The sequence below is a fragment of the Glossina fuscipes genome, unplaced genomic scaffold, assembly GCF_014805625.2.
Source record: "Glossina fuscipes isolate IAEA_lab_2018 unplaced genomic scaffold, Yale_Gfus_2 114, whole genome shotgun sequence".
Lineage (NCBI taxonomy): Eukaryota > Metazoa > Arthropoda > Insecta > Diptera > Glossinidae > Glossina > Glossina fuscipes.
The window spans coordinates 4,079,631-4,094,128 of record NW_023998457.1 but is presented as its reverse complement, the minus strand read 5'-3'; the positions used below and the strand labels follow the sequence as shown (position 1 = coordinate 4,094,128).

General features: G+C 35.7%; 1 protein-coding gene across 4 annotated transcripts in view; it reads left to right on the top strand.

The window, feature by feature from the left end:
* The window catches only part of LOC119639994 (rho guanine nucleotide exchange factor 17), a 47,716-nt gene extending 33,464 nt beyond the window's left edge, over window positions 1-14,252 (top strand). Inside the window, exons 1-12 of one of the 4 annotated variants that reach the window (XM_038037755.1) lie at window positions 7,605-8,793; window positions 8,966-9,226; window positions 9,301-9,491; window positions 9,575-9,925; window positions 10,002-10,096; window positions 10,223-10,445; window positions 10,513-10,604; window positions 10,664-11,415; window positions 11,476-11,627; window positions 11,704-11,911; window positions 11,980-12,101; window positions 13,405-14,246. In XM_038037755.1, coding sequence (XP_037893683.1) covers window positions 8,488-8,793; window positions 8,966-9,226; window positions 9,301-9,491; window positions 9,575-9,925; window positions 10,002-10,096; window positions 10,223-10,445; window positions 10,513-10,604; window positions 10,664-11,415; window positions 11,476-11,627; window positions 11,704-11,911; window positions 11,980-12,101; window positions 13,405-13,942 — 3,291 coding nt within the window. In that variant the 5' untranslated portion in view covers window positions 7,605-8,487 and the 3' untranslated portion in view covers window positions 13,943-14,246. Of the gene's footprint in view, window positions 1-7,604; window positions 8,794-8,965; window positions 9,227-9,300; window positions 9,492-9,574; window positions 9,926-10,001; window positions 10,097-10,222; window positions 10,446-10,512; window positions 10,605-10,663; window positions 11,416-11,475; window positions 11,628-11,703; window positions 11,912-11,979; window positions 12,102-13,404 lie in introns of those variants that run through there. The other 3 variants (XM_038037756.1, XM_038037754.1, XM_038037752.1) reach the window with 3 other exon arrangements.
* The last annotated feature ends 246 nt before the right edge of the window (window positions 14,253-14,498 follow it).

Here is a 14,498-nt window from a genome sequence, read left to right as displayed (position 1 = left end):
ATTTTATATTGCGCGTCTTCGTTATTTTTCCTACAAAGAAATTATAAACGAATTGTGATGCGTAAATTTACCAAAGTGCTTCGTGGAGTTTGAATCCGTTGAATAAATACTTTTCGCATTAATCATCGGGCACATATTAGCTTTGCCAAAGTTTTCTAATTTATAAAAGAAGTATGAATGAAAGATAGCGCTTGCCTTTGGTTTAATTAAAACGTGTTGCAACCCCTTTAAAATGAGCACCATTGCTGGTCTAAATTACTCAACGCTAGTTACGCATTGTTTTTATTTTTTTAGATTATCAAAAACTAACAAGGGTTTTTTTTTTGTTGTTATTATTACTATATTTAATAAAAGTATCACGCAGTCAAACACCACAGACATCATAAATTTAACCGTAAATTTATCAATTTGAAAACTTTAAACACCAAAACACTACGGCCTTTCACTACAGAGCATTCAACCATTTTGTAGTTCTTAATTTTATGGCAAAAGCCCTCACGCCAAAGTCAATCAAGTTGTAGTCCTCATTATATTGTTTCCACAATCTGCGGACAAAATATTTATATAATCTGGAACATGTCTCCCTGAAAATAGCTCTTGTTGTTGCCGTAAACAATACCTAGCTAGTTACTTAGTGTATCTCCTCTATGACCAAGAACTGAAGAGAATTTTGAATTTCTCATCTGTCCTTCTTCAAAATGTACACCGTGCCTTCGTCAAACTATTTAAGCAATTCTTTTATTCTTGACCCGATTGCAAATTAAGCGTAGTATATACTTTGTTTCCATCAAGTATTCCAACTACATAGCTATTGTAAGCTTCTCAATGCTATTTACAAAGAGCTTGTAATTTTCTATTCGATTAAATCTCGAAAAAGATGAAATATAAGCATTTATATAATACCCAACATGTCTTTTTTAAAATGGCTTACGTTGTTCTACCAAAATTTCTATGGTAAGTTACGCATTTCTCCCCTACCTCAAACGATCAAAAACTAAAGAGAATTTTTGATTTTCTCACAAACTATCGGCATAATATCCAATATCTCCTGAATCTGCTTCAAAAAAGGCGTCATTGCTGCTTCAATCTAATACTGATTATGCAGAAAATGACGAGAATTCTCGTTTTTCTCACAAAATATTCTTTTTATCTCCAACATATTGTCAATTAGTTCAAAATGGTTTCCATAATGGCTTCAAAAAGAATATTCACACAATCTCGAGCAAGTGTTCCGGACGCCACGGGTCCTGTAACCTAACTAACTAACTTAATTATGCATTTCTTCAAGTCCTTACATGAATAAAAACTACAAACCATTCATGATTTTTCACGCAAAATATGTTGTTGCATCAGACCATATGGCGTGAAGTACGCATTTCTTCCATCCCCGAAACAATCAAAAAAAAACAAGAGCTTTTGATCTGGGATTTATTTTATTCTTTTCTCTCTTTGATAAAAGGGTTCGTTATTTACGAGGTTCCGAAGACGGCAGCTCAAAAAAAAAAAGTGCTTTATATATCGGTTTGCTCTCGATAAGTGATTTCGTATTCGGAGAGTTCAATCGTTGGATAAAGTATAGTACGATCGATCTAAAAATTTTCGTAAGGCTTTCATGAAGCCTCTTAGTTAATACGAAAAACGAAATAATATATCAATCTGACCACATGCTCGCCAGGTATAGTCACGATAATAAGATCCCAAAGGCTGGCATGGAATAATCTTTCACTTTTTTAATTTCAAATTTACAAATCGTTTATATCGATTTATAGATTACAGTTAAAATCATAACTGTACCTTTTAAAGCTAATCCCTCCATAATATTGCTGCAAGCATGTTATGCTGACTTTGTAAGTCTCTAGTCAGGAGTTTTGTTAAGCTAGACAAGTGACTCTGAGAGGTATGCTGTCCTTTTAAAATACGCCTTTCAAGGAAATTTTGAGAAATGCCTCTAGAATTTCATTCTGATCGAGTGAAGTAAAATAAAAAAATATTTTATTCATAGGAAAAGAATGACATTTTTTGTGTGGTACAAGGGTCCATTAAGTTTGTGCGAATATTATGCGAGGCTTAGAAGGAGTTTAAATAGGACCTCCTTTTATTATACCGATCGCTTCAGGATCACTTTCCGAATCACTCTTTGAACGATCTGAGCTAGTCAGTCCGTCTGTCCATCTTTTATTCTTATGCATAATTTTCAGACCGCAATTTTTGAGACATTTCCGAATCACTTTTTGAACGATCTAAGCTAGTCAGTCCGTCTGTCCATCTTGTATTTTTATGCTTAATTTACAGACCGTAATTTTTGAGACATTTTGGTAAAATGCGGTACATTGACTACTTTTGACCTATGAACGAACGCCATCGAAAGTGGCTCGGATCGGACCACCTTTTCAATAACTGTCTTAAACGAGCTAGTATAGGGTATTTAATGAACGCCCTCTTCAATTTTCACTTGTTTTGAGTTAAATAAGTTGAAAAAAGAAAACCAATAGAACAATTTGTCCATAATTAGAAGAATACTCGTACATAGCTCTTTATATGAAGCTTTAACCGGTTTCTTTTTATCATCGCCATTCAGAAAATGGTTTTGAATCAATTTGTAAAGTGGAAGATGGTTTAAGTCTTTACAAAGTTAATATAATCTATACCACAAGTTGTGCTAGGTACAAAAACCGAAGCGTCTTCTAAATATATAGAACGATATTTGTTTTATGTCATGCTGTTGCTTGCACGACATCAGATGATTCGTTTGAGTGTCGTAAATAAAACGTTATTAAAGTAACCAAGTTTAGAATGGGTTAGCTAGTAATAGAGATAACCTGTTAGAAATGTGATTGTGTGTGTTAACATTTTTTAATAACATTGGCAGTTTATTATAAAACAATACAAAGAGATATTTTATTCTGACAAGAATTATATCAGTATAAATAAATATACCTTCTAGACTAGGCTTTTTGGTAATCAATTTTGACCCGATAGCAAAAAACGTTCCTTAAAAGGTTTCCACAATGTTATTGTGGAAACTATGAAATTGAAGTTGCCGTCTTAATAAGACCTACTGTTATTCTTCACATTGACCTCCATTCAAGGCTTTAATCATTTCCGCCTGCCATTTGACAAATAGAAGGATCGAATATAATCTATAGACCAACCAAGCGCTTCAGGTTATTTACAGAAGTTTACTATGTTATGCAAAGAGACCTTGATTTTCATAACGATATCTTTGAATTTTTTTCCTCGAGAAGTATGTACAGATGCAATAAACATCTAATTTTCAATGTTCAAACTTTATTATTATTGCGCGGTCTTAAGTATCAAATGTATGGAATGTATGTATTCATGCATGTGCATGTTTGTGTATGTATAGACATTTAATGGACAAGTTGTATCATAAATTGAGCGGAAAACTTAACAGGAAATTTAATTTTGTTGCCATTATGTGGTTTAGTAGATCTCAGCGCATGCCTTTGTCCATTGCTAAGTAAATTATGGCTTTAATTCATTTTTAAATGTCCCGTTCGTTGCATTAAGTTCGCTTTGAGAATTTCGTTTCTATGTACACACATTACAATATACACATAATATGTTAGGATAGACAGTAGTAAGGTGAGCTGGCGCGGCATACGTGTTTCATATGTCTTCTGGGAGCCACATAACAAATTCCCTCAACAAAAATTGCGTACCTTTTTTTATTTTCTTTTTATACCCATCACCGAAGTATGAGGGGTATATTTATTTTGCCAAAACGTTCGCGACGATCACAAGCAAGCATAAGAGACCACATAGAACAAACATATTCTTGATCAATGTCAAATTCTAAATCGATTGAAGCATGCCCGTCCGTCCATCTTTCCTGGCCGCAAAAATGAAGCTAACGACTTCAAATTTGGCAGAAATATTGGAAATTGTTTAAAGGACACGGAAAACGGTATCACTTAAAAAATTGGCTTTTTTTTGCTGATAACTCATAAACTACATACAACAAATAAATCTGCAAAAATTTGAACGTATACTCTATGAGCGATGCTATTGTTGTTGTATAAAATACGATATAATTGACCACGCCTACTTTATGTTATAGTATATCAAAGATACCTTTTTTTTTAGTACCTTAATAAGGCGCAGAAACAAGCTGCAAAAACCCTATGAAGTATGAAAATTCTTGACCAGTCTCACAATTTGGAAAGCAGCTAAGCATGTCTGCCATCGTTCATCTGTCCATCTGGCTGTTTACCCAACTTTATAATATTTGCAGTAAACATTCTCTCGTTCGCAAAAATGAAGATGAAGACTAACAAATTTTGAAAAGAATTTCGGACGGACGAGAACTTTTCCAGAGGGCATGCTTTCAAAGTCCACCTATGCCTATGCGACAACAGAAAAAAAAAATTTGTCTCACCCACTCCGAATTGCAAAAACATGAAAATTTACTTCTTTTAGTTTTTTTTGTCCTTTATAGGGTAACGGCGATGATTATAAAAGATTCGGTCACAAACGAATATAATTTTTTATTTATTTTTCTAGAAACAAATATTGAATTGAAAATACGTTAGAGACCAGCATTTGAAGCCACCATATATGGTGGTATATGCAGCTCTCAAAGTGGTATTCATTACAATGAATACCTTAGATTATATGCATAGATGATAGTTTCCAAGAAATGAAAGCCATTTGTAAGCAAAGTTAGTAGTATTTCGCAAAATTCCACGTAAATGATGATAAAATTTTTTTTTTGGAAAATCGTAATTTTTAGTGACAAGTTTAAGTTTGATATGATGGTATGAATGTAATGGTAAACAAAGAGTACACAGGGCACTTAATAGAGCGATGACATTCGAAAATTTATTACACACAGTAAAGCATCAAGGGCGGGCCTATCATGGTCCGAGGATGAATGTCTATGAATGGTTACGAAAATCGTTGAATCTTAAAACATTTCGATTGGGTTTGGGTGAATACTACTTGACTTATATTTGTCTGATGCAATGTATTGCGCTCCGTAAGGTTGTTTGATGAGCCTGATGGATGTGGGCATTTGAGTTACAGTAGTTTTCTATATTACTTTGAGTAGGTGAATGACAAATTCCGATTGGTTTTGCTATTTCTTCGTAGGATGTTTCCCCCACTTCTTAACTTTATATTCACATTTCCAGCCTCTTAGGAAACTTTGTTGAGAATTTTATGTTAGGTGTTTGCTTTTCCACTTGAAAGAGCCATTTATTGTGGAAAATTGGTGCAATGCATGTTAATCAAAGTGGAATCCATCAAGATCCTACAACATTTTGCAATATTTTTGGCAACATGGCAATATCGTGTCGAAAGAACTTGTATTGGTTTGACAGCGATCCACTCATCGATCCACTTTCGACCTTTTTCAACTTTGCGGACCCGCGTGCCAGCCAAGCCGTACTGCACTGATCTGAACAAGTGGTAATACAATATTGCCCTTAGGAATAAGGAGCACGCCATCAAGTTACTTACAGTCGCCACAACAATCTTCTCCCACTCCGGCAATATTTTAAGTTTAATTTCCTTAAGTATGGAATACTACTTAGACTTTGAGAATATGTTGGCGGGAAATATTCCTCAGAGATCCTCAATCGAGTTCAAATTCGGATTCACGGATGGCCGCACTAGTAACGATAACTTACGTGATTGAAAAAATCCTTCGTCAAAGATACGAGATAGATGGGAGCATTGTCTTGTTGGAAAGCCCAATTATCACCACATAACCTTTCAGGAGAGTAAAGAAATAGTTCTCTAACAATTCATTAGAAGTCTCCTCGTTTATTTTGTTGGGTACAAACCATGTTTTTAACTATCTTCGTTCTCTAAATGCAGCCCACCGTCATAGCTACACTTGCAATACTAATCGAGGAAGTGCTGCATCCCTCCATTCCTTTTGGTGACCATCAGGTCTGTCCAAATTAAAATTTTCTTCAACGCTAATATATAATAATTGCAAACTCTTTCCCCCGAAATTTGTATTTGTTGACAAACACAATATGGGAAATTTTTATGGCGCTAGGTTAAGCATGATTTGGTAATTTTGTGTTCATATCTAAGATCAATACCATCCTTAAGAAGTTGTTACGTAAGCTTACTCCTTACATTTAGGCCTAATCGTACATTTATTTCCCTGCAATTTATATTTTCACCAGTTATTAACTGTTGAGTATGCGGCTATTGGTCTTCTGGCTGGGATGCGTCTAACGCACTTGATACAATCATAATTGCCAGTGTCTTTTAGATACTTTGAAATCGTACAGCCGGGTCGAATTAGCAAAGCAATTGCTTTCACGCCAATTTTCTTACCTACAAATCGCATTCCTTCAAATTTCCCACGCTTATCATCGGAAAGTTCACTACTACGTGGCAATTCTCAAGTAACGCGAACATTATGAACACAATTATTCCTTAGCAAATAATGAGAATGCCTTGATTATTCACATACGAGAAGATATTTTGTATAAAACAAATTCAGTGGCAGAAACTTGAACGATGATCATTGAACTTATAATTATATTGTATTGAATTACAAATTTATTCGGATAATTTTAGACAATTGACACCAAAGGTAAAGCCGAAGGAAGGAGAAAGTACCTGATTAGAAGAGCGTGTATATTATAAAACTGTGTTATTCTAAATTCCTTATGAATCCTCTGTAGTGGAAGTGTGCATATATTTTCTATTCTCCTTGGCTTTTACTGCCAAGACTGTCAATCTTTATAATGGCAAAGTGAATTCGGCAAAGAACGTCACTATAATTAAAAGAATTCAATTTTTAATTTTTCTGAACACCTCTCAAATGCCAAGGCAAGCTCGTCCCGAAGTCTCAATATTGGATTCTTTCCTTTATTAATATTTTGGTGATTATACACCAAATTATTAGCCTACGTTTATTAACAAAATGCAATCCAGCATTTTCGCAAACCCTGCCATTGGTTTTGCTTATATTTTTTTTCATACAGTGATGTGTTTTGACCCAAGAACGAACGCTCTTGAAAATGGTTCGGATCGGTCTACTTTTTCGAACGCTTCCCATATAACGCCTCCGTATGGGAAAAGTTGCAATTGCGAGATCCGGTCATATACTTTCTTTCTTTTATCAACATATCAGTATATCTGTTTGAGATAGACCTACCGTTTACTATGCGGATTATTTCAGAATCATTTTTTGAGTTAATCTAAACTTGTCTGTCCGTCTTATGTCTGTCCAGTTATTCTGTAGGTCGCGGTTTTCGAGGTATTTTGATGAAAATTGCTACACTGACGGCCCAAGAACGAAAAATGATTGAAAATGGTTAGGAACTTTTTTGAAGTCTTCGCATATAACGACTCATTTTGATTAGTGGCTATAAAAAAATTAAAGTGATTTCTTGCAGTCTAAATTCTTCTGAAGTCTTTGAATCGGACGGGGTCATTTTTTGAACCCCTTGCCATATAACCGTTTCTATGGAAACTAAATCTTTTGGCATAATTTTTAATACTTCTTGATGATTTGACATTAAAACTAACCTTAATCAGTTTGGATCACGTAGGTCTATTCCTTCGATCCCAATCCATTCTAATGAATAATAAGAATTTATCAGCCAGAAAGATCTTATTTTTAATGTTTTATAATGAAACTTTTTGCCCTTAGTAAATCGTCCATAGGGAATTTGGGTCATACAGATCTATAAAGGCTGCCGTGAAAGCCAACCCTTCTACGCTAACAGAGCCTAATTTTTGGCTTATGACGCCAGCCACGGGAAGATAGTAAAAGCTTTAATAAGTAAATTAAGTTTTCAAAGTTTAGATCACTTTGACTTTTGACGAACCTCCGATATCAAGACTCTCATGAAAATTATACATTTAGATAAAAATAATGTGTCGTTAGTTACGCAAAGGGATGTAGAATATCTAGGATTGGCCTTGCCCGATTATTTTATTCTTCCCTGTTTGTATTTAGTTAGAATGATTCGGGTTCAGTAGCCCTACCAAGATGAACGTTAATAGTTTCTTCTGCTTTAAATAATAAGAAATTTTGGAATCTTAAACCCTCCGAAGATGATTTCATTTATGCAGTGGTTGCTCGATCATTTCTCGCTGTTCAAATCGAATTTCAAAGAAGTGCTTGCGGAGCCTTCAAGAAAAAAGGTCGTTCTTTGCGCAATCACGCTATCTATCAAATTCTTGGAGCCCTCGCTTCTCAAATCGAATTTCAAAGAAGTGTTTAATAAGAATTGAGAAAATGGTCGACTTTTGACTAATTACAAAATGCTTAGTTCTTCTTCTTCCTTTTTTTATAAAATTTCCAATGTGTTTTTACAAAGAGCTCATCATCAATGCTGTTAAGTAACTATTAAACAGTCTTACAATAAAAAACAACAAAAAAAAAAGGAAATTAAAACAAAATAAAACAAATATTTATTAAAAAGTACAAAAAACAAACAAAAAAAAAACAAAAAAAAAACTTTTTAAAAAAGCAAAGAAAAGTACAACACAATGACACACAGTCGTGAAAATTTACGTTTAAGTTTGCACGATTTACAACAGTGTGCCACGACCTTAGTAACAACAAATAGTTGCAGTGGTGGTAGCTCAAGCGTTTCACAGTCAATGACCGTAACAGCCGCTCAGGCCATAAACACAGTAGCGAATAGATTGAATAAAAGTGTCGTTTGTCAAAGTGAGAAATGCGAACGTCTAAAGAAAATGACATCGATAACGTGTTCGGATTCGGAAGATGATTCAGAACGACGCATACAAATGGAGGCAATGAATAAATGGAATTCGAGTGGTTACGAAGGAGTAAGTTAAAAATCGATTTAGGCAAAGGGATTTAAAAATGGAAGCAAAACAGAAAAAAAAAAGAAAATAAGAGTCAATAAATTATGCAATTTGTTATCTTAAGTTTATTTTTATATTATATTCAATTTGATTGATTTTGTTTCGGATCGTTGACGGCACTCATCTTTTCCAGGATACACGCACGCATATAGTACAAGAGATTTTTCGCAATGAACAATCATACGTGGAATCATTACAGACTGTGATCTGTAAATATCTAAAGGTTTTGAAATTACCAGAGCATGCCGGCATGATTGAGGTGCGTACAGTCGATGAGATTTTCTTTATGGTACCGGATATTTTGGAAATACATGAGAAATTTCTAGCTGAATTACGCAATCGTTTAGATAACTGGGATACTCAACAAAAAGTCGGCGATGCATTTATGGAAACGGTAAGGAACACACTATAAGGAACAATTGATGTTCAGGTTAAAGAATCCAATTTCATCATCCATTTTTTTTCCAGTTTTCCAAATTGGAAGTCTTGGAAGTTTATACATCATTTGTAAATAATTGCAATAGAGCTAAGAACGCGATACGCAGTACGAAACACCAGAGGCCATCGTTTGCGAAATTCCTCGAGGCGACCGCTAGAGAGCATAAAGGCAAACTGACACTGGATAATTTACTCATCAAACCGGTACAAAAGTTCCCAAAGTAAATCGAAACGCATAAACGAGGATATATGAAGGCTGCTTTAATGCAGATTTTCCTTTTTTTATCTCGTTCTCTTTTCTCAGCTATGAAATGCTTTTTCAAAGACTTATCAAACACACCGATCAGGATCATCCCGATCAGAAGCATTTACAAGATGTCTTAAAATTAGTTCATGACATCTTGGTGCATATTAATTGCAAAGAGCGTGAAATTTTGGAGAATGGCCAGCGTGAGGCTACGCTTAGAGAATTGGAAGGCGTAATTGAGGGTATAACCGATTTAATAGCACCCGATCGTCAATTTCTTTTATTCGATTTGGTTGCTATGCCTTCGGGTCAGGGGGCGAGAAAAGAACGTGGATTTTTTCTTTTCAATGATCTCTTGGTCTTAACGAGTATTAAGAAACGTAGCGGCACTATACGTAAACCTAATACGTAGGTTTTTTTGTTTTCTATCTAAACGCAATACTTTACCTTATGTGGAATTAATTTTTCATTATCGTAATTTTAGAAGCACATGCCCCGGTACAGTGGCGTCGACTTTGGATACTAATAAATATAAATTTCTTACCAAAATCTCCTTAGATAGTTTGGAAATTGTGAAAAGTAAGTTTGATTTTTTCTCGCACGATTTACGATCGACGATTTCATATTCCTCTTCTCTATGATCTATTTCTCTCCTTCAATTTGTTTTTGTCTCAATTCCTATCTAACTATGATTTGTTGTTCAAGCAAAAGATGAGAATCTAAAGCGTATAATGACAGAAATTGAAAATCTGGCCGAAGACTGCAATAAATTGCAACAGATTGCCGAAATAACTGCTTCTCTAAAGTACCCTCATCAATATTTAGAAGACGTAATTAGAGAATTGCATCGTGACGTGCAACGTCAATTATCGGAGAGACAAACTAATGATGCTCAACTCAATATGCTCGAATTGGGCGTAAATTCACCGTAAGTTTGTTTGAAGAGGAGCGCAAGTGAAGAACGTATTTTTGTGTTAATTTCCATACTTTTTCAGAAATGGTTCTCAAAAATTAACAATTGTTTTTAGTAAGGCTGAAAAACGTACCCAATGGGAAGAAACTTTTAACGATGCCAAACAAAAGTTGGGTAAGTTTGGTTTAATTAACCTAATATTGAATTTTAATTGAATTTCCATTACTTTTTAGCCGCCACTTTGGAACGTCATCCCATACCTGAATTCCTGACTTCGATACCTATACGTAAGACTCGAGCTGGCCTACAGTTCACCTGCGCAGCTGCTACTCTTAGCGAGAAACGTGATGTATGGGTGTGTAACAGCGACGGTTATGTGGGTCAGGTATGCATTATGTCATTGCACCCGGAACCGAATGTCACCAGTTGTAATGGCGTTTGTAACGCCCGTATATTGTGCGTGGCATCCGTGCCAGCTTATAGTGGCGGTTCAATGTTTCTGAAAAATCCTTCATCGAATGAGGATCCATTGCAACAAAATCGCAGTTCATTGCCTCCGAATAGTTATACGCAACAATTACTCGATTATCGTAAAAGTATATCACCAAGTTACTCACCCTCGTCAACGTTGGGTACACCTGAAAAAAGACGGCACAATAAATCTCTTTCATCCGGGGGTAGCAGTAACTCAACAAATAATTCTCAAGTGGCGGGCGATGCAACGGGCGAGGTACAAGTAGAATTGAATTTAAGTTCTAGTGATGAAGAGGCTGATGCTGCTGTTGCAGCTGCCAATGCGGCTGCGATTGGCAACAACACCATCTCAACGCATATGAATATTGGAAATGCTGGCGGCTCATATTCAGTTGACCGCGTACCAAGTCCCGCTCCTTCTGCATATACCACTGGTTCTACTTCAACCGCATCAACGGCCATTGTAGGTAGCAGTACTACGTTATATCATGGGCATCAAGTGAGTGTGGATGTCAGTGGTGAATTTCAGATATCAAATAGATTTTCATTTTTTTTTTTTTTTTTTGTTCAGGACTCGAATCCGGAGGATGGCGATGGCAATCAATCGACTATGTGGATCGGCACGGAAGATGGTTGCATACATGTATATAATAGCACGGATAATATACGTATTAAAAAGAATCGAATCAAAATTGAGCTTCATTCAGCGGTTTATTCCATTTTGTAAGAATTTTGAGAAAATCGTCAAAAGTTATATATGTATATACATAAAAGAAAAAATTATTTATATTTTTTATAGGTATTTAGATAACCGTGTCTTTGTTTCATTAGCCAATGGAGATATTTGTATCTATTTACGTGACGGTCTCGTCTGGAATACAACGTCATCGCATTGTTTATCAATTGGTACCGTAACAAGTCCAGTTACGAAATTATTAAATGTTCACGGTAAACTATGGTGCTCGGTACAGGGTGTCATTAAAATATTGGATGTCGATGAATTGGCCGTAAGTGAAATGAAAAGCGATTTGAAAAATTTTAAAAATTTTCAATTTCTCAAACACTGTTTTGACAGGTTGTTAATCAAATACAAATCTCATCGGATTCTAAACCTATCACAAATATGACAGTTTCCAGTAATCACGTTTGGATATCAATACAAAATTCTGCTCATATCAAATGCTTTCATTCCAACACGTAAGTTGAAATATTAGCGAAAGTTTTTTGGTGATTTTCATGTCCCTAGGATATAGTAATGCCCATCTGGCCACATATTGGCCTAACTGCCGTGTAAAATTGCAAAGCTTGTTTATAATTTTTCAACCTGACCGAGAAAATGTACAACTTTCATCTAAGTCACTCTCTGGCTGAAAGATTGAAACGGTCCATCCAGGACAATCTTGCTTTCAGGTAACCTCTGGGGTTGCTCTCAACAACCTCGGTTTCTTGATGATAAAATTTTGCATTCGTGGAAGAACTGAACACCAACGAGGAACTACAAGAAAGATATGTACAATTCTGTGGTACAACGGTGCCGCAATATTTTTATTAGACCTAGAAAATCTATTGTATACACCCATGTCCGTAGCCCGTCGATGTTAGAGCTATTATAAATCCCTCCAACTCGGTTGGATCGGAGCACCATTCCGTGTCAGGCGTTGCAAATTGCTCGCCAAAAACATTCCGTAGAATATGATGAGAGTTCTTCCTCGACTCATGTTTTTCAGATGGTACCTGAGAGAATTATGATCGGTGTAGAACCAAACCTAGGTCGCATTTTCTTAGTTCAATCAGTTTATGTGCCACACCGGAAGATTTTTTGAGCTTTTTTATCTGCATTTGTCGTGCATAATGCTTCCAGCGACAATAGGGTTTCTTCTACGCGCATTGCGATACCAGCCTCTTAATATGATTTCCTGGACACAGACAGGTTCAGGACTTAACGTGGTCTCTCAGACTTTCCTGTTGGATAGAAAGTCAGCAAACTGAACACCCGAATGGCCAGGCACCCATATAAGGTGTACATAGTTGCACCTGCCTAGCTCATGCAGGATTTGAAGGCGCCCCAATATAAGCCACAAAACCCAGCCCCAGTTTTCTCCTTTTCCAATTTTGAACCGTCGGTGTATACATCCCCCGTTTCTACCCTAGGTTGAAAAGCTCGCCCATCCCAACCCCATCTCGCCGGCGTGGTCACTCTGACCCGGTGGGACAGTACTAGCTTTGCAGCACAGTGGTTTGGTATCTTGATAAAAGTTTCGTCCATGAGGCTTTTTAATACCTCCAGACGGCCCCTAACATTTCCCGCCACGGTATCACATATAAGTCCACGTTTTAATACGATTTTAGTTCGAACAATTACCTAAGAAGTGCTCCCTATTAGAATCAGCTGACTTACTTGTCGGGATCGGGCCAGTTTTTCTTCCACTTTCCATATAATGCCCCATTTTTTTTCTTTTTTTTTTGTCTTTTTAACTATTTTTCTTTCTTCTTGGTTCAGACATCAACTAATAACGGAAGTAAATTTGGCACCGGCTGTGAATAAAATGCTTTCCAATTGTGATGAAATTATACGTCAACATAAAGCTGCTTGTTTGCGAGTCACGTCATTGTTATCGTGCAAGGATCTCATATGGATTGGAACCAGTGCTGGTGTATTATTAACAATACCATCTCAAGGCTATGAAAAATCTACAAATAATAACATTGTGCCTACGGGCATTCCACATGGCCATACGGGTCATGTACGTTTCCTTACATCTGTTGAAACCAATAGCAGCAGTACTGGTAGTAATGCTGATTCCGTAAATACTAAAGAGTCAATTGGCGTTGGTGGTGGTGGTGGTGGTGGTAGTGAATCATCAAGTACAAGTGGTTCGAAGTCACCTAAACCGAAAACTGAGACCAGCTCAAGTAATATACTTATCATTTCGGGCGGTGATGGTTATGAAGATTTTCGCAATTCGGGAGCGAATTCCTTAAGTGAAATTGCTGGACGCGAAGATAGTACTAATCATTTGCTAATATGGCAAATTTGAAGCAAAAAGTGTAAGAATCGCTGGCGCGTCTTACTTAAACGTTGGAAAAATAATAACTAGCGGCAGGTAAGACTGTCAAGTGATTTCTGGGCAGTTAAATTTTAAAAATAAAAAATAAGAAAAAACAATTAAATACAAAAACACAACAGTAAACAGGGTATTCTGCAATATATTCAACTAATTTATAAGGTATAGACTTTTTTTTTGTTTTTGCTAAAGCGGCAACGAGAGATTCATAATTGCCTCTCATTGATTATTTGTAAATGCATTTTTTTTTTTAATATTCCTTTTTTTTTTTTAATTTTTCTTAAAGTTTGAAAAATAGACCGATGCAAGTTTAAAAAAATAAAAATGTTTATTTTAAACAAATAATAAAAAAATTAAAAATAAAAAAAAAAAAGCAAAACCAAGTGTCAAAATATGTGCCAAATGTGTTTCCTTAAAGAGAATATTAAAAGAAAAAAAAAAAACAAAAAAAAAAACAAAAACAATATATACATGTACATTTTTTTATATGTAAATCCAGACGTTTCGTTTTTTAAGTGACCGAAATGAA